Below are 25,021 nucleotides of genomic sequence, written 5' to 3' on the forward strand. Positions count from 1 at the left end.
GACCGCGGGAACCCCCCTACTCTGACCGGGTTCTGACCGGGTTCTGACCCCGGACGGAGATCGGACGTCGGGTGTAAGAGTGCAGGGGAGTCGTTTAGTGGGTGGGCCCTAAAATCCTTGGGCCCGCGATCTGCTCTCAACACCTGGAGATCGTTGAGTCTCACATACCCCGCGCGCCCCCTAGGCGCGGGGACCTCGTACGAGGATCGGCCCCGGCACGAAAAAAAAAAAAAAGTACGTCTTGTGATTACACACGGATAGGTACCACCACCCTGCCTATTTCTGCCGTGAAGCAGTAATGCCTTTCAGTTTGAAGAGTGGGGCAGCCGTTGTACTGTAAAAAAAAACTGAGACCTTAGAACTATAATCTCAAGGTGGATGGCGGTATTTACGTTGTAGATGTCTATAGAATCTGGTAACCACTTAACATCAGGTGGGCCACGAGCTCGTCCACCTAAGCAATCAAAAAGTTGTGTGGTATCGTGAGACACCGAATAGGAGCGAAGTTCCTTATTATAAAAATATTAGTTTTAAGTTCTATTCGAGGTACAAAGAAAATAATTAATCGGGTATACATTTTTTATTATGATTTTTTTATTGGTAAAAATTAAAAAAAAACTACTTTACAAAGTTATCAACTTTATTTTATTCACAATGATTTATAAAAAAAATATAATAAAAAAAAGTTATTTTTTGTACGTTTTTACAAAGTTAGGTCGTACTGTGTGTGCATTACTAGTAAAAATCTTACGTTACGGACGTTTTTTCCCGGTTAGGGTACCCCTCCGCATCGTCCCATAAGGAACATCGTTCCAAAAAAAACAAAATAATGATACTATTATATAATAATATATTACAGAACTCTATACGAGCTTACGGGTTTTTAGCCCAACAGGTTTTTAATTATTACCAGATACTAACGTATTGTAACCACGGTTGTTCCGCAGGCCAATGTCATCTGAATACCCGAAAATGTTTCGATGCGTAATCCAATTAATTGTCTGGCCTCAACACAAACCTCAAACAATAAGTCACGCGGCAGTATGGTCTAGGACTCACATAGCCGCGCATCACATTCTACGCATATAGCACATTGAAGCGACAGACCTAAACGAATCAAGGCGACATAGATACAACTCATACAGTATCGTGCGAGCTGATAAAGTTACACCGTGCAAAATTATTATTAGTTTTAATGCTTTTGCAGGATGACGTGTGTACGGTCCGCTTGACGGTTAACGATGACCATCCACACCCGATCCTGTAGACCGAATGGTAAACAGTCGACGTCGCCCAAAACACGTCGCTCCCGATCCATTAACGGTGCTTTTAGGTACCTCAAGCACCGGTCACCGTCCTCGCCGAACCCGTCGCTTGCGACGAAGGGCTCGACGAGCGAATGAACCCACAGACACAGCCCACTGAGTTTCTCGCCGGATCTTCTCAGTGGGTCGCGTTTCCGATCTGGTGGTAGATTCTGCGAAGCACGGCTCTTGCTAGCGTTCGTGTTAGCAACGTCATCAGGTTTAAGCCCCGTGAGCTCACCTACTAGTTAAGGCGACCCTGATATAGCCTCTCAAGGCTATCTATCAGCTTAGGTAGGAAAAAAAAACAATAACCGTGCCATGTGTACATATTGTGAAGTCATACAAAAAAAAGCTTCAAGTAAAAACCAATGAGGGAAAACCGCGAGTGTGTAAATACACGTCTCGAAAACAAAGGCGGTGAGATCAAAGGGACGTGTGCTACAGTCGCGAGACGCCAGCCCTGTGACGGAAAACCTCTCTGCATTTTTTTCTGAAAGATTATATATATTTTTTTCTAAGCCGGTGGCTTAAATTCAGTACGTAATTACACGTCTCTAGTCACTTATTAGGTCGTTTTTCCTCAACTTTTGTACGAGCAATAAAAAAAAAATATCCATTTGATACTAATAATTTTCCTGTGTGGACTTTTGGATCTATTGTGGCGATTGAAATTTAAATATAGCACGTAAATGGCTTACGAATGTTTTGTAATCAAACCCTGTAGTTTTTTACTGGTAGAACCTCTTGTGAATCCGCACGGGTAGGTACCACCACCAATCTGCCTATTTCTGCCGTGTGGCAGTAATGCGTTTCGGTTTGAAGGGTGGGGCAGCCGTTGTAACTATACTGAGAACTTAGAACTTATATCTCAAGGTAGGTGGCGGTATTTACGTTTGAAACGTCTATGGGCTCCGGGAATAGGCTGTTGGCAAAAATATCGCAATAAACTATTCAGTCTTAATGAAACTCAACTCCGCAAACAAAACTGTTCATCACGCGAATGTTTACCCGATGTGGGAACCGATTCCACGACCTTTGGCCCAGCAGTCGGGGTGTCATCAATTACTGCCCCACTGAGTCAGTCAGTGCTGCATTGGAATCGTCCTACAGAAAGGATGCCGAAGACAGCCAGCACTTCGAGACACGTATATTTCTCCCATCGACCTAACCGTTACTTATCTAGTCAGCCTCGTCACACACCTAGTCACTGTAGTCCGGTCAACCCATTAAAACAAACAAACACAATAGTGCCCTACAAATTTCCGTCTCGCAGTTAACACGTTAAAACGTTTCCGCCTGCTTCCGGTCATTTAACGGTCCGCCCTCTTATAACAAAAGCGGTAGACGAATAGGGCTTACAGTCAATACGAAATTTGTAACTAACTACAATGATCGTTAGTTATCCCATAGACACAGCCCACTGAGTTTCTCGCCGGATCTTCACAGTGGGTCGCGTTTCCGATCCGGTGGTAGATTCTGCGAGGCACTGCTCTTGCTAGGGCCAGTGTTAGCAATACTCCCGGTTTGAGCCCCGTGAGCTCACCTACATGTTAGGGCGAAGCTGAAGTAGCCTTTCAAGGCTATCAGCATAGGTAGGAAAAAAAGTTAGTTTTGGTCACAATTGTATTGATCGGCCAATAAGACAAGAACTAACTTTTTTTCTTCGAGCCGGGGGCTGAACCTCCTACGAGGTCCCCGCGCCTGGGAGCGCTCGGGGTATGTGGGACTTGACGATCTGCAAGGAGTAGGGAGCAAACCGCGGACCCAAGGAGTTTTAGGGCCCTACCGCACTAATCTACTCCCCTGAAGTGGTAACACAACTTTGAAAACACGACTTGAGTGACAACCCTGAGACGTAAGTTTAAAGTGCATGGCTACAGCTGTTGTTGCAGCCTCTAAAGCGTCTAACGACACGACAAAAACACCATAAAAATTACATTTAAATATACAACCAATCGGTTTAGTTTTTCTTAAAATACAACAACTGTAGGCCGATCATGATTGCGCGCACTTAATTCTGATTTTCTTATTAGCGATTATTCAACTTTAATTAAACTGTTTAAGAGTCAACCCTAAAAGACAAACGTTAAACCGTACAGATCCATTATGATAAAGTCCATTAAATATTTCAAGAACATAAATCAACGGTACAAAATTCAATTAGTTTTAATTAGGGCTGCCTATATTGTAATATTTATTTTTTGAAAAGTTTTTTTTTTATTATAATCTAAAAGAACAGCAATAAGACTATTATTACTACTATTACGAGTACCATGATTGACTCGGTAGTGCAGCAGTTAACACCACACAACACAACAGTAGTTACTGGAGTCCATAGACATCTACAACGTAAATGCGCCACCCACCTTCTGATATGAGTTCTAAGGTCTCAGTATCACAAGTATACTGGTGGTAGGACCTCTTGTGAGTCCGCGGGGGTGAGTACCACCGCCCTGCCTATTTCTGCCGCGATGCAGTAATGCGTTTCGGTTTGAAGAGCGGGGCAGCCGTTGTAAGTATACTGAGACCTTAGAACTTATCTCAAGGTGAAAAAATAAAACGGTCTTGTGTATCCATTTACAGGATAAGAGCTTACAGCCCGTCTGACGCTATCTCGGATGAGCTGTCACAGGTTTCGATAAACTCCGTAAACGCAGCTAGTACGATATACATATTATAAACAAAGAAACAAAATTAATTACGTAAAATTTCTAAACAAAGCACAAAATTCCAACATTAGCGCCATTGTTAAACGCTTCCGTTAATAACACGAGCATGTGAAACTTTGATTACAAGCCGAATAAGTTTTAATTACGTTTTGATTACAGATCGAGTTACTTAGCGAGTTCCACGAAGTTAACTTCCAAGTTAACTAATCTCGATACGTTAAATAAATAACGATAGTGCTGAAGATAACCGATTACCGTGCAAAGTTATTAGCATTAATAATATTTGATAACAAATTATCAAACTGGTTATTAGAGAGTATTGTTACGCGCTGGGGTTCGGGGATAAATAAATGTTCCATCAAAGTACAATTTAAAACTCTATTTATCACAAACACTCTAAAATTCTCAATTCGCTTCTTCGGCTTCGTTTCGGGTAGTTCCGATTACTGAATGATTGCGTGCCATCGCTTTTATAGCCGATACTTCATCCCTAGAATTATCGAGAATATTCCACACATCTCTAGTAAACGTTTCCGTTATTTGTCAAAAGATGGCGTTGTAATTCCCGAGCATTCTGGGTGCTACAAGATCCTTTTATATTCGTTCGACAATTCAGCGATAGATGGCGTTACTATTTACCGGCGTAACATTAGGTGTTCGAACTTTTTGGGGCCTCAAAATACTTTTCAAAGTGAACAAGCTGCTTAAATTCGCTCAACTAGTCGTCAAGTGTACACTGACTGCAGTTGGGAACATACTTCGTGTTACGTGCCATCGTAATTTAGCAAGTATTTTGCCGAATTTAGATCTCCAAGGAATAGCTCAAAAGACCTCTCCGTCTTTTACATTTTTTACTAAACCGCCTCTCGCCACCGCGGAGCAATGTTTGTTCGTGCTACCTGATACTCGTTATAAACAATGCGGTTGCAGAGACATTTTTTGCCAAGTACCCTCTCGTCTGGAATGAACGTCCCTCCACGGTGTCTCCCGAGCGTTATGACATATCCTGCCTCAAATGAGCTTTGCAGAGAGTGCTGAGCTATAGACAGCGACTTACTGTGCCCCTCACATTGCGGAGGTCCATGAGTGACAGTAAGCAAAAGTAAATTCAGTAAACAGTAACAGGCGCGCCGTATGTTCGAATGCTTACAAAGGTTCTATATTATAGGTTATAGAAGTCATCATGGCCCATAGGATTGATAACACGTCCGGTGCATTCGTGTTGAGCGATGCACCGGTGTTCGAATCCCAGGCGGGAACCAATTTTTCTAATGAAATACGTACTCGAGGAGGACGAGGAGGTTCTCAATTCGACTGTATGCTTTTTTTACGTTTGTTACCTCATAACTTTTGACTGGGTGAATCGATTTTGATGATTCTTTTTTTATTAGAAAGCAAACGCTTCCCGTGTCCCAATTCAATTTTATCCAGTCAGTTCAATTTTATCCATTAGTCCAGTTCTGATAATGGTATCCATAAAAAAACCATATAAGTCTTAAATTTGCATTAAGTACGTGCGACAAATAGATGAATAACTCAATAACGCAATATCACGGCAACCGATTTCGATGATTATTGTTTTTAGTGTATATATATTTGTTTTGGAATATCATTTTTTTTCTATTTGAAGTCGTTTTTTGTTAAAGCATATCTATTTATTTACAATTATATGAAACAAGTTAATTAGCTTCGACGCAAAACATCCAATCCCAATGGCCACAAAAACCACAATTTACAGCAGTTCAAGTTCCTGTAATGAAAAACCACATTATACGATGTTCGTTAAGCTGAATACTAATTAATTTAATTAAGTAAGTATTGAATAGCTTGAGAACGATCAATTAATTAATGTTTTTTTTTTTGTTATGCGATAAAAGTATGCGCATTAATAGGCTCACGTCGGGCGTAAGAAAACTAACTTTATTAAAACAAAAAAAACATATGAGAGAGCATACTTTAAAATTGTTCACTTTTATCGCGTTTCAACGACACACATATTTACACACACATTTTTTTATTGTTCAGAATGAATTTCGTCAGATTAAAATTAATTTTCCGACTGATTTGAAAATTCCCAAGTTCCAGACCCTCCGTCATACAAGGGAAAATCAAGTAATGACATGTGTCAAAACAACGCTACCCGCCACAATGTCGAGGCCTCAACAGCTTTGGTCCTGCTCTATAAATAGTAAGCAGCAGAACAGAATGTCTCATACCAAATGAAGATATTAACTTCTTTTTTTTCCTACCTACGCTGATAGCCTTGAGAGGCTATATTAGCTTCTCCTTGACGTGTAGGTGAGCTCACTCAATCCGGGTGTGTTGCTAATACTAGCCCTAGCAAGAGCAGTGCTTCGCAGAGTCTACCACCGGATCAGAAACGCGACCCACTGACAAGATCCGGCGAGAAACTCAGTGGGCTGTGTCTATGGGTTAGTTCACTTGTCGAGCCCTTCGTCGCAAGCGATAGGTTCGACGAGGACGGTGACCGGTGCTTGTGGTACCTAAAAGACCGTTAATGGATCGAGAGGATCCGCAATGACGTGTTAAGGGCGACGTCGACTGTTTACCATTCGGCCCACTGAGAAGATCCGGCGAGAAGCTCAGTGGGCAATGATTTGTTTCGATATAAATTTACTTATTGTTATTTCTTAAGCGTCATTGTTGCTCACCGTATCGCGGCTTTTCGACCGGAACAACGCTAAAAGCCGAATTTTAGTCCGTGACGAGAGGCAAGGAGGCTAGAGAATTTAAAAAGCTTCCACTTTCCCGTTAGCATATGGACGTTATATAAAAACAAATATATTTACTTTAAAAATATTCAAATGTAATATATTATTAGCAGTGGTAGGATGTCTTGTGAGTCCGCACGGTTAGGAACTACCACCCTGCCTATTTTAGCCGTGAAGCAGTAATGGGCTGTGAAGGAGGGGCAGTTGTTGTATGTACTGAGACCTTAAAACTTATATCTCAAGGTGGGTGGGGCATTTACGTTGTAGATGTCTATGGGCTCCAGTAACCACTTAACACCAAGTGGGCTGTGAGCTCGTCCACCGCAATAAAAAAATATCCGAGTGTCAATTATATTTATTTAATCCTGTTCTTATCCGTGCGAAAACGAATTGATAAAGCAACCCACGACACAGAAACATTACGTATTCGTCCACAAGAGATCGGATTTGTGATCCGAAATCCATACATCAGTCCGGCATAGGCAAAGCTCACGTTAGCCCAAAGGCTAGCCGCCGGTGTGGTTTCCGCTTTGTGGCAACAGTAATAAAAAATATAACGTCCATGGCACACAAAGAGAATTTAAACGTCGCTATTAGTAGCTTCCGTGTTGCTCTCGACTGAGGAGCCAATTTAACATTGCAAACACGTAAGGCAGCTTTTAAGCTTACTTCTGTTAGAATACCGTGGGCTGAAGACGCAAGACGCGTCTGATAATTGGTCGTTTGGTAGATACTAGGTTCTATGATAAAATTATTAACAGATGGGTCGTCCGCTTGACAAAAGTAATTTAAATACAAAAAGATTTTAATTCGGACTCTTTATTCTGAGGACGTCGAAGCCGTCGTGGCCTAAAGGATAAGACGTCCGTCCGGTGCATTCGTATCTAGCGATGCACCGGTGTTCGAATCCCGCAGGCGGGTACCAATTTTTCTAATGAAATACGTACTTGACAAATGTTCACGATTGACTTCCACGGTGAAGGAATAACATCGTGTAATAAAAATCGAACCCACAAAAATTATAATTTGCGTAATTACTGCTTGTAGGACCTCTTGTGAGTCCGCACCACCATCCCGCCTATTTCTGCCGTGAAGCAGTAATGCGTTTCGGCTTGAAGGGTGGGGCAGCCGTTATAACTTGAGACCTTAGAACTTATATCTCAACGTGGGTGGCGCATTTACGTTGTAGATGTCTATGGGCTCCAGTAGCCTGTAAGCTCATCCACCCATCTAAGCAATAATAAATGTAAATTGAGACTTCGGTCGATGAGCAGTAAGTAGAATTCGCGGTGTGATATCTATCTATGGACTCCATTGACCGCTTCACACCACATGGTCGTGAGCTCGATTCTCAATAAGCAATCGTAACTGAAATACGAGTTATAAACGTAAACACGCTGAACAAAGCTGAGGTCTCGGACGATGCGGTTCGGAACCGGCCCGGCCCGGCCCGATCGCCGGAGCTAAACCGAAACTCGGCCGACCTTATTTATGGAGTTTGCGGTTCTTAACTAACGAAACCGGGTTTTACCCGGTTAAAATTATTTTCACAGTCATTAAGTTTTTAATGAATTTAGTCTTAAGAGCTTTCGCGCGAGGTAAAGATGCAATAAATAAATGTACATAATATGTCGGCCGTTGTATTGAATTATATTTGTGTACAAATTGAATGTCTGTTTTTTTCCTACCTATTCTAGGGGTAACCTCGAGGGGTTACTCTAGATTCGCCGAACTAGTAGGTGAGCTCACGGGGCTTAAACCTGACGACGTTGCTAACACGAACCCTAGCAAGAGCAGTGCTTCGCAGAATCTACCACCGGATCGGAACGCGTCCCACTAAGATCCGGCGAGAAACTCAGTCGGCTGTGTCTGTGGGTTAATCTAGTCGCCGAGCCCTTCGTCGCAAGCGACGAGTTCGACGAGAACGATGATCGGGAGGATCCGAAATGACGTGTCTTGGGCGACGTCGACTGTTTACCATTTGGTCCACGGGATCGGCTATGTAGTACCCGGCGACCACAATGAGAGGATTCTCGTGTCGTGCCGCTTTATGGAATTGAATGAGTCAAACTTGATTAGTTGACTGGCTATTCCGAGATATGATAAAGATACTGACGGTCCCTTTCCGGGATCTCTATCACACCAGCTCGATAATACCAAGGACGAAGACAGAGCCGTTCTTCGTCTGAGTCAGCTTTTCTCAAAGTGGGCGATAACGCCCCCTTGTGGGCGCTGCAGGCCTAAAGGCGGGGCGGTAAGAGACCCAGAAAAAAAATTGGGGCGTTGTGTAGAGGCTTGGGAGGCGAGTTTGTAATTTCATCTAGGACTCTTAGGACACCGACTGAGTTCTCGCTATAATGGTTGTAAGTAGGTGAAAAAATGGGAGCGCTAAAGAGTAGTTTATTCTCAAAGTGGGCAGTAGACAAAATAAGTTTGGGTACCCCTGGTCTAAGTGATAAAACCTCAAATATAATCGTATATTATTTATTAACGCCATTGAAGATTTTGTCCGCTCGCTAAGCTAGAAGTCGCTACACAACCTTTTGCCTTTTCCAATTTTACGTACGTGTGTGTATTCGATGCTAAACAATAACGACCAAACGAAAACACTTCCAAGAAGAATAACGCAACATCTGCAATATACACGAGGGAGGGGCCGAAATTTTTAATTTTCCGAATCACACGTCTCGGCTCACAAGCGTTACGTACAGAGCGCTGGGGTGTTCTGGGATTTTTTTAATGAAAAATGCACACGTCTAACTCTTTGTTTTCGAATCGGTCACACGTACAACGGGGTGTGTTTTGAATTTTAAAATGCATTTCTTGAAATGCATCTCTAGAACAGAATCATTGTTTTTCTATTTTTGTTCTTGACTTTTATTACTAGTGGTAGGACTAGTAGTAGGTGGGGTAGCCGGTTTTTTTTATTGCTTAGTTGGGTGGAAGAGCTCCAGCCCACCTGGTGTCAAGTGGTTACTAGAGCCCATAGACATTTACAACGTAAATACCACCACCTACCTTGAGATATAAGTTCTAAGGTCTCAGTATAATTACAACGGCTGCGCCACCCTTCAAACCGAAACGCATAACTGCTTCGCGGCAGAAATAGGCAGGGTGGTGGTACATAGCTGTGCGGGCTCACAAGAGGTCCTACCATTAACTATAACCTACCACTAACAATAACTATACTGCGACCTTAGAACTCACATCTCAACGTGGATGGCGGTATTTACGTTGTAGATATCTAAGGGCTCCAGTAACCATTTAACACCAGGTGGGCTGTGAGCTCGTCCACCCATTAAAGCAATAAAAAAAAAAACAATGTTATTTGTAAAAATCAAATGTTGTTATAACACTGATTCACCAATCTATTGATAGACAAAAATCCTTAGGTTACAAACTAAAGATACAATAAATTTCATAAAAACAAAATATCGTTATCACCACGATTGCGATTAAACGTTGCTATCTGTATCGAGCCGCCTTCATACAAACAATGACAATAGACTAGCATCGCATCGCGTATTTGCTTATAACAAAAAAAGTATTACTTGAAACATTAGTTTATCATTATATTAAACCCAAAATCATCATTACTTTTGTATGATTCCTTAATGTACCTCAGAAGACAGTTTAAAAGCAAAAATAACGCGCGTCGAACAAAACCGTTAAGAATGTTAACTATTCAATAGTTGATGATAGAGATATTCAATAGTCAATTAGTGATCGCGAAATTGACAAGACATGTAGAAAATTGAACAATTGACACATACACTTTAGGGTCCTAAGGGATTACTTTTTAGGATTTCGCTGTGGGAAGCGGCCACAAAACAATTAACATAGGTACGTACATACGTGCCTTTGACTGAAATTAATATGGCACTAATCAAATTTAATAACACTTTTTTTTCTACCTATGCTTTGTGTGATAGCTTTGAGAGGTTATTTATTATTATAACATGAGCTCACGGGGCTCAAACCGAAAGTGTTGCTGACACTGACCCTAGCAAGAGCAGTGCTTCGCAGAATCTACCACCGGATCGGAAACGCGACCCACTGAGAAGATCCGGCGAGAAACTCATTGGGCTGTGTCTATCTGTGGGTTAATTCGCTCGCCGAGCCCTTCGTCGCAAGTGACGGGTTCGACGAGGACGGTGACCGGTGCTTGAGGTACCTAAAAGCACCGTTAATAGATCGGAAGGATCCGTAATGACGCGCAATAACTACGATTGTAGCTCAAACTGAGCTGTAGTCTCACATTTCAGTACTTTTATAGCAAGCTTCATTGTGACCATTGTAACGCCAATACTGAACATAAATTTTCAACTACTATTTAAAAGTATCGTATCGTTTTGAAACGTAAAATGGAAAGGGAATAATTAATACTTAAATTGGCCACTAGTGAACCCATCGTTAAATCGTGCTAAAAAAAAATCCCTACCTATACTCTGGTAGCCTAAGAGGCTATTCCAGTTAACCGAGCTAATTATATTTGTCCTATCGAATACAATCCATTGTTAATATTCTAAACTGCAATTGGTAATTTATTCGACACATATGTACATACGGTTAAACCGTGGCATATTTATGTTTCAAAGGCAAATCAAAAGACACTTCTAATCTGAAATACGTACTTAACAAATGTTCACGATTGACTTCCACGGTGAAGAAATAGCATCGTGTATAAAAAATCAAACCCGCAAAATTATAAGTCCGCACGGGTAGGTACCACCGCCCTGCTTATTTCTGCCGTGAAGCAGCATTAATGCGTTTCGGTTTGAAGGGTGAGGCAGCCGTTGTAACCACTGAGATCTTAGAACTTATATCTCCAGGTGGGTGGCGCATTTACGTTGTAGATGTCTATGGGCCCCAGTAACCACTTAACACCAGGTCGACTGTGAGCTCGTTCACCCATCAAAGCAATACAAAAAAAAAACACTTAGTGATACAGACAAACAAATGGCACAACTAAACCGTGACATATTTACGTTTCAAAGGCAAATCAAAGACACTTTCTAATCACTTACTTGTACAGACAAACACTAGGAACGATTATGGATCGTAATAAACTAAAACATTACGTAGAACCGTACACGATTTTGTTTAAATAAATGATAAGTGAATATCAGTGCGATACGGACAGCCGACGACATCGATCGCGTAAATCAAAAGTGAACTGATTGAAGTAGCTCAGAAGAAAAACGACAGTTTTTTTGTGTGAAATGAAACGTGTTATGAAAAGTGAAAACAAACACAAAACTTAAAAAACACATATGTAAGCTTCGATGAAATATAAGAAAGAATCTAAGTTAAATAGTGGCAACAAAGTGAAGTGATTTTTGTGCTTGGATTTAGATATTGTTATCATTGGACCACTATAAGTCACTATTGGACATAAATGCAGATACATAAACTTCTTGCCATATTTTGCAAGTCGTCACCGCATTTGGATTCCCGGACAACGATTTTCCCTTGGATGATAATATATTTATTACTTCGAAACTCATTAGCGAGCTACGGAGTTGGGCTCCGCGGTTTATACCGTGTTGAATTAGGGCGTTTAAACAATCAAACTCTCCAGGCGTGTAATGTTTTATGCATTATATAGTACAAATACAGTTGTTTCATAACAATTGGACAGTAAAGAGAATTATTAAAATGTTAGATAAAGTAGACTTCACAGATAAAGTGGCCATCATAACAGGCGCTAGCTCTGGTATAGGAGCCGAAACCGCAGTAGCATTTGCGACATATGGGGCTAAGCTAACATTAGTCGGAAGGAACGAAACAAGACTCTTACAAACAGCACAAATGTGCGTTGCAAGAAACCGTTTAGTCCCTCTATGGCTATCTCTAGACTTAACTGAAAATGGAAACTGCGAAAGAGTTATCGATAAAACTATCGAAATGTATGGTAAAATCGATATACTGGTCAACGGTGCCGGAAAAATTATACTATCCTCGCTCCACGACAGTTCAATGAACGCGTTCGACGAAATCATGAACATAAATTTTCGAGTACCCTACCATCTGTCATTGTTGGCTTTACCGCACCTGATCCAAACAAAAGGGAACATAGTGAACATAGGTTCGTCAATGTGCAAAAGATTCAAGCCTGGATTAGTACCGTACATCATATCGAAATCAGCATTGGAAACGTTGACCAAACACGCTGCACCGGAACTCGTGCCCGATGGAGTGAGAATCAACACGATCAGTCCAGGGTCAACAAGGACGAATAAACTGGCCAATTCCAATTCGGAGAACAAATTGAGGCAGAAGATTAACGAAGTTTGGGGACAAGAGATGCCAAATGGTCAAATATTGGAGCCAAACGAGGTTGCCAAATTGATTTGTTTGGCTGCTAGCGATGTTTTTCCTAATTTAAACGGTTCTGATTTAATGTTGGACGGTGGGGCATGCAATTCTTAATTTTTCCTCAAATAATATCTTCTGCAACATCGTTGACTACTGTGCAAGTTACGAAGCAATTTCATGGCTATAACCACAATTTTCATTCTAGATTTTGAAAGAAAGAAAGAAAGAAAGAAAGAAATCATTTATTCGCCAAGCATAGTGAAAATGAGTTATTACATAAATTAAAAGCAGCGTGTATGCTTTGTCATTATTTGACATGCGAATTTTAGTGCAGTGCATAGTTATAATATTTTTTTTTTTTTTTTTTTTTATTGCTTAGCTGTGTGGACGAGCTCACAGCCCACCTGATGTTAAGTGGTTACTGGAGCCCATAGACATCTACAACGTAAATGCGCCACACACCTTGAGATATAGTTCTAAGGTCTCAGTATAGTCACAACGGCTGCCCCACCCTTCAAACCGAAACGCATTACTGCTTCACGGCAGAAATAGGCGGGGCGGTGGTACCTACCCGTGCGGACTCACAAGAGGCCCTACCACCAGTAATTACGCAAATTATAATTTTGCGGGTTTCATTTTTATTACACGATGTTATTCCTTCACCGTGGAAGTCAATCGTGAACATTTGTGGAGTACGTATTTCATTAGAAAAATTGGTACCCGCCTGCGGGATTCGAACACCGGTGCATCGCTTCAACACGAATGCACCGGACGTCTTATCCGTTAGGCCACGACGACTTCATATTATATAATTTACCATTCATTCATCCATAATTCAACTAATAATTAAAAATCCATTTATTTTCAATGTCATCCCCAAGAAAATCATTCACGTGATAATAATTTTCACTAATAAGATTACCTTTTAGGTTTTATAATATTTATATTAAAAAGACATTTAAAAACAATTTCTGGATTTTTTTTTCGTACAACTATGTGTTATTTGATACAGTACTAAGCTAATTTATGAGTTAATAATACGAACAATGTTTGAAAAGTTGATAGATTAAATAAAAGTACCAAAACTATTTTTAAATTACGTCTAGTTTTCATTATCCGATTAAAGTTAAATGAACTCTAAGTGCATGATATGTATTCATATGGAGTTCTGAGACTATACAGATTCCATTCAAGTGCTCTGCCACTTTAAATCGATTGTTCTCGAACAACTTCAACGATTAAGGTAATAAAATCGGACTCACAAAATTGAATAGCCTTACAGGCCTGTTGTTATGGCGGAGGTGTATGGAGACAGACTCGAAAATCAGACCTCGACCTCGTGTTTAGAGGTGAGCAGTATAAATATAGCTACTTCACATTACTTACCCGTCACTAAACCTAACCACCCAATAAAACAATCCCTCCGATCCAACTCAATGGCGTAAGTCGCTCACGGATTTTGTTTAATATCTTCTTTTCTACCTACGGAGTAATGACTTGTAGGTTTCGACTGACAATTAGTAGGTACTCACCTGAAACAAAGAGATAAGAATATTAGCGGAAAGTCAAAGATCTGCATTAATTTAGTTAAAGCGCATAAAGGCTCGTAACCTTCTTCGTAAGAAAGTAAAATATTGGTTTAACTTTGAAAAAGTTTTCATTTAAAAAATAAAGTGTTTGTGTGATCAAGTCACACACGGTGGAAGTGAAACTTATAAATAATATATATATATACTGACTATCCCACTACACAGGAGCATACATATGGACAATGTTTAGTAGACGATAGTGGGGATGCTACGAAGAGTCGCACAAAGAGGAGACCGAGAACGTCTAATGTGTTCTATCTCATTCTCTCGCCGGCTGAATCCTATACATTTATGTGTTTGTGTCTCTATGGACTTATTTTTTCGTTTCATCGAGTTTGAAATCACAATGTTTCTAAAGAAGTTTTACTTAAAAAAATCGCCAAATCTTTACAGAGAATAAGGTAAAATATATTTCTCAATATGAGGGTAGCGTTTGTACTTAAGCGGGAATGATCACAAAATTAACACCTTTGAATTTCTGAGCAAAAACGTATTAATCAAAACGTGAATAGCAACAAAAAGGCCGCGTAAAAAACAACAACAACATACTTGGCAACCATACATACACACACAGTCCACACTGAACTCGGAGCATGGTGACAAAACTATGTACAACGCATTAGTTCGAATGAGAACAATAAGAGACCGCTACGGTGACCAAGCTTGTCACGGGTGACGGGACTGTTTCGTTGAATAATTCGAATGCTTTCGGTAGCTGTGGTGTTAGCATAAAACGTAGCGATGGCGATTTTATACTTAGCCTAAGCGAGTTTTAGGAATTAATCAAGCGAATGCTAATGACCATTATCACAATTCAACACAGCGAAAAATGCCAAAAAAATTTTTGTCTGTAAAGTTACTTTACGGTCGGATAGTTTTGAATTCTATCGAGAAACTTGTTGTTCAGGGTAGGGTCAATGGTAAGAGATCTCGTGGACGAATCCCCATGCGCTGGACTGATCAGGTGAAAGACCTTACTCAAACCCTACTTAACGAGTGTGTGCGCCGGGCCTCGGTTCGCAAACCATGGAAAACATCTGTCAAGGCTTTAGTAAGCAAGAATTCCGCATGACCACGACTGCTCTGCCAAGAGCAACCGATTATGATGAGTTTTGATAACGTCAGTAGCAGAACTATTCGAACTGCTAGTTCTGACATCACGCGAGAAGAGAGATAAATGTGTCACAAGCCAACGCTTAGATCCATCGTGCCTCTCTATCGCTTGTTCCGCGCTCTCGTTAGCACGCTCAGAGTCAGGCGGAACGTGACACTTTTTCGTGCGTGCAGTCGGTGTTCATCGATCGATCAAAATAGCCCGACCCCGACAAATGAAAGTCAAACCAGATAACCGCTCAAAAAACGCGATCGAAACCGCTACAATCTACCAACTTGGAATGCACCCCGATCAAAAGACGAAGCATTCCGGTCCAGTTAGTTTGGCAGAGTTAAAATATCGCCCGTAAATAACAACGAATCGTATTGACTGAACACAAAACGGAAGGGCTCTTATTGTGTGAGGCGGAAAGATTCATTTTCACGCGTCAACTTATTTTAGGCTATCTCCCACTCCCATTGTCCCCGGCTGAATGTAGTTTTTGCACGACTAATTGTTTCGAGCGTTAATAGAACGTGTAACCAACAAATGAAGCGACAGGATGCAGAACGAATCGATTTAGTGTTGAAGTAATTGATAGTTTTAAGTAACGAGAGTTTAAATTTATGTTACGACATTTAAACGGACGCGTATTAAGAGTCGGTCGCTAAATACACACGACTAGATATAAATTGTTTTGTTTTAAGTTGTACTGTAAAATTAAAAGTATTTAGGTTTGTGCCATTGTTGTGAAGAACAAACAAACATATCGTAAGATCGCTTCGTTTTTTTTCCTATTGTATTAGACAGACATAGAGGAAGAACACAGCTTTATTTATTTTTCTACATATTGTTACGCCGGTAAGAGTATCTATCGCCGAATAGTCGAACGAATATCGAAAGATCTAGTAGCATCTAGAACGCTCGAGAAGTACAACGCCATCTATTGTCAGATAGCGGAAACACACTACCGGAAATGTGTGGATTATTCTTGATAATTCTAGGGATGTGCTATCGGCTATAAAAACGTTGCAGGGATGGCTCGCAGTCAGTTAGTAATCGGAACTACTGGAAGCGAAACAGCGAACGGATCACCTTAAGCGAAGCGGAAGAAGTGAATTGAGAATTTTAAAGTGTTTGTGAAATGTTCTATGTGATAAATACAGTTTTAAGTTGTACTTTGTTGGAGCATTTATGTATCCCGAACCCCAGCGCGTAACGATATTTCCGCTGGTGGCCTAGGAGGCTATTCCAGCTATGTCAGGACTCACAACTCAACATCACAATGTTAATACAGAAAGCCAATCTTAAGACGTGCGATATGGTTTATAATGTTAGTAAAATTTTGCGGTAAAAATGGTGTTACGCGTTTTAAATTCGAACACAAAACTGTTTCGCGTTATCTATACTAATAAATAAATCTACAGTGGTTTTTACGGATGTTCCGTTATAACTACTGAGCCGTGCAACCGATTGACTTGAAACTTGGTATTCATGTAGAAAATACATGTACTTAATAGATAGGCTAATATTTATATGAGTGTTGGACTCCCTACACCAGTTGCGGGGGCGTTAATGATGAGAATCTTTGTGGGGGTGAGGAATAATAATGCTATTTTTAAATCCCAACGAAGCGGACGGATACAGCTAGCTAATCGTGTAATAAAAATCAGACTCGCAAATTATAATTACTGGTGGTAAGACCTCTTGTAATACATAAGCGTCACGGCAAAATCTACCACTAGATTCAAACAAGGGAACAGATAAACAAAACAAAATAAGGCATGTCCGCTTGTAAAATACAACAACAACAACAAAACAAAAAACCGTAATTATTTATTTATCTACAACGGCGAAGGCTATGTTACAACATCATTTGTCTCTTTCTTTCAACATAATGCCGTGTGAAACTTCCTATGTTACACAACATTTAATCAGGCCATATGAATGCTCATTACACCGATATTACCCACGCAAAATCGTAATCAGCTTCCGTCGCGACATCAAAGAAGGTTCTAGAAACAATGCAATGTTGCAACGTTTATGAAATTTATACTAAATGTCCGTCACAAATCACATGCACTCGACGAGTTCGCGCCGTTAAATTAATTAAACAAAATGGCCGACGGATAATTTATCGTGACGTTTGCGACTATAAAGTTGGGAGTGAGTTGTGACGTGTACATATACAGGATGTTCGAAAATCTAGATTCGTCTTAGTCTAGAAATATCCACACCGGTATTATTTATGCCGCTTACAACATAACAAGAGCACTAAATCTCACCGGATAATTTTCTCTTAACTTTAAATCCTGCTCGTAACGTAAGGTATTCATAAAACAAAGTTATTAGTCTTGACTCGTACTGCCACTCTGTATGAATGCCCTTATTTCCATAAAACTAATAAATAGGAACTCAGATTTGAAGATACCATCGCAGAGTCCGTTTCTTGCTAGGGCCAGTGTTAGCAACACTCCCGGTTTGTGCCCCGTTAGCTCACTTACACGTCAAGGAGAAGCTGAAATAGCCGCTCAAGCCTATCACCATAATTAGGAAAAGAAAAAAAAAAATACTATTATTAATACCATAACCACACGAAAACCATCCTTCGCGAACACTCCACAAGGCACAATACACTTATATGTACTAAGAAAAGAAAACGGAAAAATAGTGCGAATAATTATAGATCTGAACGCCTGTCCAACAATAGTTTGCCAAGCCAAAATATCAATTCGCACATAGTAAAATGAACGATGAAAGGTTATTATCTTCTAGCGCACACTGTACTTAAATAATTTTATTGACTGTTTTTATCGAGATGACGACATTAATAGTCGAAAGTGACATTTAGCTTTTCTATAGCTCAGCTCAATTCATTTAGCTGTTGTCATCAACATACATTCAGAGTAATACACACACAAAATGTAAGTAGGATATGCGAGGTCCAAAAATTGAGTACCACTGTCCTGTCCATTTCTTCCACTAAGCAATAATTCTTTTCGGTTGGAAGTAGAGCACAGCCGTTATATTCGACCTCATGACTCACATAAACGGCTTGCGTTGTGAGTCCCATGTCCAGCGAATTTTTGTTACAACCTCATATGTCGAGGAGGGTTCCGGTAATGGATTCAATTTAGGTTATTGTTAAGTTGGCGAACTGAATCGTAAAATTTCACATATCGTGAAAAAACATATTTTTCTGCGTCGAAACATTTTATATTCAATAATATCGGTAGGCAGCGGCTTGGCTCTCCCCTGGCATTGCTGAAGTCCATGGGTAACGGTAACCACTCACCATCAGGTAGGCCGTGTGCTCGTCTGGCTGGCTTGGCTCTCCCCTGGCATTGCTGAAGTCCATGGGTGACGGTAACCACTCACCATCAGGTAGGCCGTGTGCTTGTCTGTCTACAAGGGCGACAAAAATAAAAAAATATTCCTATCCAAAATTGTTCGTGAAACCAACTTTTCTTGGAAGAGATGTATTTTTAAAACTGTAAAGATCAACTTAATACAATTCTGTTTCATGTTGTATAACAAAAACAAATATTGAGAAATCTAAAATTATGCCTACCGTACCGTAAGTTGAAAATGCGCGGGTAGAGACAGAAAATTTCCGGCCCACAAACGTTACTCTCGTGTCGGCGTTCGAACCGATCGAACGTGTTACAGGAAATTAAATTTATTTCGAAACGACGATAATAGATCGCTCCGATAAGGTCTTTTAATGTGTTCGATTTTAAATCGTAAGGTTGTAGGTTAATTTTTCTTTTATGGCCGCATAATGAGATCACGGTGTGAAAATTTAGGGCGATTTACACCATCTATATATTAATACGTGAAGCAAAAACTTTATATTCCTCTTTACAAAAATTGCGCGGACGGAGGTCTATGCAATTTTCCACACTTATAGAGAATATATAGAAGAAATGCGCAATACTAATATTTTTTTAAAATAATGCATAAAGGATACATTAAATCAATAAAGAAAACATTATACACAGTATCATGTATTTGACACACACACATATACTCTTTGTTTATTGTAAAAATTTTGTTATTGCGTAAAGTCCGTAGTCAAATTGAGAATAGGTTAGTATTATTTATCTTTAATATTACGAGTATTTATCTATAGTATGGTCTTGGCGAAATCTGTAACAATAGGACCATAATAATGTTGAAACTTATAATTTCAATTTTTTATAGTCTGATTTCGACTACTGCGGGACCACTAGTTATTTAAATACGAAAATAGCTGTCTGTTTGTAATGTGTATTAACGAGACCCGTGAATCGATTTTAAAGAAATTCGCTATGGAAATGGTTTGCAGCCTGCAAAAGAATTTAAGTTAATTATCATTACGCTACTCAGCACGAGACTTCAGCCCCGCTAGCATTATATTTTATAGTAAAATTAATTCAGGCTAAGGTGTGTATAGGAAGGAAGGTACGTACGGACAGTTTTTACCTTTATATTTTTTTTTTGTGGAAAGTCTAACAAATCTTTCGACCCGCCTCGCGTTAAATAGTTATCGAAGCCTATTTCATAGTAAATGGATTAAATGTGACCAAAACCCCATCGCGCAAGACATCAATGGCGTTGGATAGGACACGCTCTACGGCGCAGCGGAGTCAACGCAGCATCAATCGCGTTTGAGTGGCAACCGCTTGGCAGGAGTAGACCTGGTCGCCATATACATACTTGCCAACGTGACCTGGAGTGATGTCAAGGAGCAAACGCAAGGACAGGGTCAAGTGGAGACAACTTGTAAGGGCCCTATGTACCAGCGGGGTACCTTAGGACTACAACAACAACATTCACAGTAAAAGGTTATCATCAGAGCCTATAGACATTCCACAGGAATTCCGTCGGCCATCTTGAGCGATTAATCTCCGATGGAATGAGAAAATTTCGTGGCAGAAACAGAATCCGGCGGAACTATACGTATTCTTAGGCATATATTTGAAATTATATTTTTTTTTATCACTATTACCGAATCCAGGCAACCCCCGACCAAGAGGCAGCGTTAAACTATAAAAACGATCCCTCGCTGCGCTTTGGCCTTTTTTGTTTGTGCGTGGCGTTCGTGCGTGCGGTTCTTGTTGAAACTGAAACATTTGAGACTTGTTGTGTAATTTTAAAAGTTTTCGATAGTAGTATTTCGGATTCGCAGCGCGTTGAGAGCATTCAAAGAGAGCGTTCACTAGGCATTTAGCTTATAATTCTAGCGGTTTTTCGCACAGAAATCCTTACAAAGAGCGCCTAATTAGGTTTCGAATGTGTTCTCTTCGTGAACGGGTACTTTTATTGGACATGTCCTTCTTCCACAAAGTCATGAGCGGTCAATATCAGTGTAGCTACTTTCTAGAGAACATGCCTTTAAAGGTTCCCCGTACCTATCATCGCAAATATATCTTCTACACCCCACCTGTAAAATCTAATTTGGGACGGCAGACACCTCTCCGTAGAATAATTGATAAGTATCATTCCCTTATCACAGTAATGCCTGATCTTGATGTGTTCCACGACAAGTTGCGTGTATTTAAGGACAAAATAGGAAAAGAAAGAAAAAACGCACCTTAACTTTAATCGTTAATCATTTGTTGTTCTATAACTGATTTGCTGTTGCTTGACATTGTATTAACATTTCTTCTTTTCTTCTTTTTGATATGACATGAAATTTTTAGACATTTTTATTAATATTTCAACAAATAGTACTGTTTTTTTTATTATTATTATTGTATTCCATTTTCCAGCCGATGAATTGCCAATGCTATGTACGTCATTGTTGTCACATGCATCAGGCCATAAATTAAATAGTTTAAATTTATTTTCAATGTTAGATGTTTGTGATGTGGCAGTACTTATTTAAATAAATAAATAAATAGTAGACTGAAATCATTTCGTTAGAAGTTGTGATTAATTTAGTGAAATATAATTGAATATGCAATTTCGAAAAGGGCACATGTCGCATATTTTGTCAAATACGTTTTTTCATATACATGTAGTTTTGAGGCTCACCTACACCCATTTTATAATAATTCCAGTAATTTTCAATTGCCAATTAACACTAAAATATATCACAACTGTTAATATTTTAGATTTTACACTGCTTTAGAAAATAATCAGTTTGTTTCATTTCCTGAACATTTTACATTTTCAGAGATGTGCCCCTTTTCGAAATTGCATATTCAATTATTAGGCCAGTTCAGTGTAATTTCTTTCCTTTTTATTTTTTTACTACCCACCTCACTTCTGGTCGATAATATCACATTATTAACAATCCAAACTTTATATATAAAAAAAACAAATAATCATTTAAAACAATCCCCCCTATCAGATAGCGCTTACGTTAAAACAAAATCGTAAATCGTCTCTCACCTACTCGTTTGAAATATCCTTTCATATCCTTAATCCAGTTTTAATTACCCTAACATTTGTACTCCGTACCTAAACTCGGCTGTCTGCCATGATTTGCGACTGTCATTTACGTTGCCCTAATACATTTTTAATTTGTAGGGTAGTTAGAGTTCATATAATTTTTTTTTGGGTGGGTAGTTATAGATAATTAATTTGTTAAGTGAGTTTATTAATTAACTAGCGACCCGCCCTCGCTTCGCTTCGGAAACATTAAAACACACATGAAACAAAAAAAAAATAAAAAAAAGTAAAAAAAAGTAGCCTATGTTCATCAGGGACAATGTCGGCTTCTAATGGAAAAAGAATTTTTCAAATCGGTCCAGTAGATTCGGAGCCTATTCGAAACAAACAAACAAACAAATCTTTCCTCTTTATAATATTAGTATAGATATATTCCTTTGAATACTGTTTAAACTATTATTATATATGTATGTATATGTATTTTTGTGTATGTATCCGTAATTAAATATAATTTTTATTGCACCTACCATTATTTAGTCTGCACTACCTTTGGTTGACTGGTAAGTCCTTGAAAGGTAATAAATAAATAAATAAATAAATAATTCCGTTTGTTACCAGTGCGGTAATATTTATACTGAGTTATTTTACATACGTGAGCAAGTATGAATTTTCGAACATAAACATTACATGCAGATGAGTTTAGTTTCCGACAATTTCAGATCAGAGCAGCTGAATTTGAAAGTTCCGCTAGAAACGCTCGAAAAGACCGACAATAGTATTTCACATGTCAGTAAGACGATAGGGTGTTCGGAGTATTTCGCGACATTATTATGAAAATACAAGACCAAAAATGTTATTATTTCTTTCCTTATTTGAAAATCAAAATTATAGTGTAAATGTTTACCTATATATAAAATGAATTGCTGTTCGTTAGTCTCGCTAAAACTCGAGAACGGCTGGACCGATTTGGCTAATTTTGGTCTTGAATTATTTGTGGAAGTGTTTAAAAAGGTAGATAAATATGAATATGCTCGGAATTAAATAAAAATAACAATTTTGTTTTTCCTTTGATGTGTCCACCGTAGGACGGATTCCTTTCGTTTGTTTTAAGTTTAAATAAAGTTTAGGTCTTTTATTTATCGATTGAGGCACTACGAAGTCTGCCGGGTCAGCTAGTTTTCAATAAAATTCAAATCGTAGAACGAAAAACGGATGAAGTAAAAGGAGAACGCTAAAAGAGGAAGGGTGACGTCACAGGGGCGGGCGGTCGTAAAACTCATTGCAAATCTCTATGCAGCACGATAAGATGATATGCTGCGCTGATCTCACATTATGTGGGATGAGGGCAAGAAAACAAAAACAAAAATATTCTGTGGCATTTATTTTGTAGTATAAAGTTGGCGCATTCATCATTTTAAAAACATCATAGAACCGACTTGCTCCAACATATACTATCCAATTTCATGACACTTATTTTCCAAAGGACTTAAAACATCAATATCTTTAACTACTTTTATGACTTTATGTCGCGTTTGATTTAGTATTATTTTCAAATATTTTACAGATCACGGACAAGAGTCATGACAGGACCACATTAAAAAGCGCGAAATTAAATTGTAAATCTACTTTTAATTATATCTACGACTTGTGACAGTCTACATAAACACTAAATAGCAATAAACTAATTAATACCTTAAATTTTTCTTTGCATCAACCGAACAGATTAATCTTGGTACAAAACTAAGGTTTGAATAACAAAAAAAACTTTTTAACAAATAATCACAACGTGTACCTCATTAATGGCTACATTTTTTGTTTTAATCCAAAGACAAATTGCTTACACAAAAATCCGTGACAAAACTGTGTATAATCGCGACTCTGAAAAGAAAAAAATCTAACATCTTTTTTTTTAACATTCTAAACAAACCATAATTCCTGGTTTGTGTAATATTTAATTTTTTTACTAGTGTGAGTACCTCGGACCAACAAACTATTATACAATCTGATTCTCGTACAAAAGACCGAATATTTATAGTTTTCTTTAACACTTTCACTAGCTATTCATACATATTACACGGCTTTGATTTTACTATATCATGTCGCTTTCTCATAGTGGAAGTCGATGTTTTTGGAACGAATAACCTTATGGGACGATGCGGAGGGCTACCCTAACCGGAAAAAACGTCCGTAACGTAAGATTTTTATTAGTAAAGCACACAGTGTACGACTTAACTTTGTAATAACGTACAAAAAATAACATTTTTTTTATCATTCATTGACCACGATTTCAGAGCGTTCGTTTGCGCAATACACCAACTCTTATGCAAACAACCGTGAATGAAGTGTACCACAATAAGTTCGCACGTTACCGAATGACCGTGGGTTGTTGCGAAACATCCAGTGTTATTTTCTTTATACCTCGAATAGAACTTAAAATTCATATTTTTATAATAAGGAACTTCGTTCCTATCCGGTGTCCCACGACACCACACATCCGAATATTTATAGTTTTCTTTAACACATTCACTAGCTATTCAAACATATTACACAGCTTCTATTTTACTATATCATGTTGCTTTCTCATAGTGGAAGTCATTCGTGAAAACATGGTAGATCAGTTTGGTGCTTAAATGTATTTAGGAATGACTAGTTGTATCACTCCGCTTCGCTGGGCATTTAAAATTAACATTATTATTTCTCACCCCCACAAAGATTCTCATCATTAACGCCCCCGCAACTGGTGTAGGGAGTCCATGTATTTTCTACATGGATACCAAGTTTCAAGTCAATCGGATGCACGGTTCAGTAGTTATAACGGAACATCCGTAAAAACTATTGTAGATTTATTATATGTCGCATCCGGGTCAATAGTTCGGAATATCAACGATACACAAACGTCAAAGTGACAGAATGGCCGTGTCGTGGTTGACGACTT

At 39.1% G+C, this 25,021-nt stretch overlaps 2 protein-coding genes across 4 annotated transcripts in view; one reads left to right on the plus strand and one right to left on the minus strand.

The window, feature by feature from the left end:
• The window catches only part of sm (heterogeneous nuclear ribonucleoprotein L), a 406,278-nt gene that overhangs the window by 178,037 nt on the left and 203,220 nt on the right, over nucleotides 1–25,021 (minus strand). The gene's annotated exons all lie outside the window — the stretch shown is intronic.
• LOC149499923 (uncharacterized) lies at nucleotides 11,632–13,976 on the plus strand. The gene has a single exon (XM_089737991.1). It carries the CDS (start codon nucleotides 12,304–12,306, stop codon nucleotides 13,138–13,140), a length of 837 nt encoding a protein of 278 aa, XP_089594117.1. The 5' UTR covers nucleotides 11,632–12,303; the 3' UTR covers nucleotides 13,141–13,976.

Source organism: Bombyx mandarina, chromosome 24, assembly GCF_030267445.1.
Source record: "Bombyx mandarina strain Sakado chromosome 24, ASM3026744v2".
Lineage (NCBI taxonomy): Eukaryota > Metazoa > Arthropoda > Insecta > Lepidoptera > Bombycidae > Bombyx > Bombyx mandarina.

Excerpts from the sequence above, each read along its gene's own strand:
- LOC149499923 (XM_089737991.1), top strand. The coding sequence starts at position 12,304 with ATGCATTATATAGTACAAATACAGTTGTTTCATAACAATTGGACAGTA.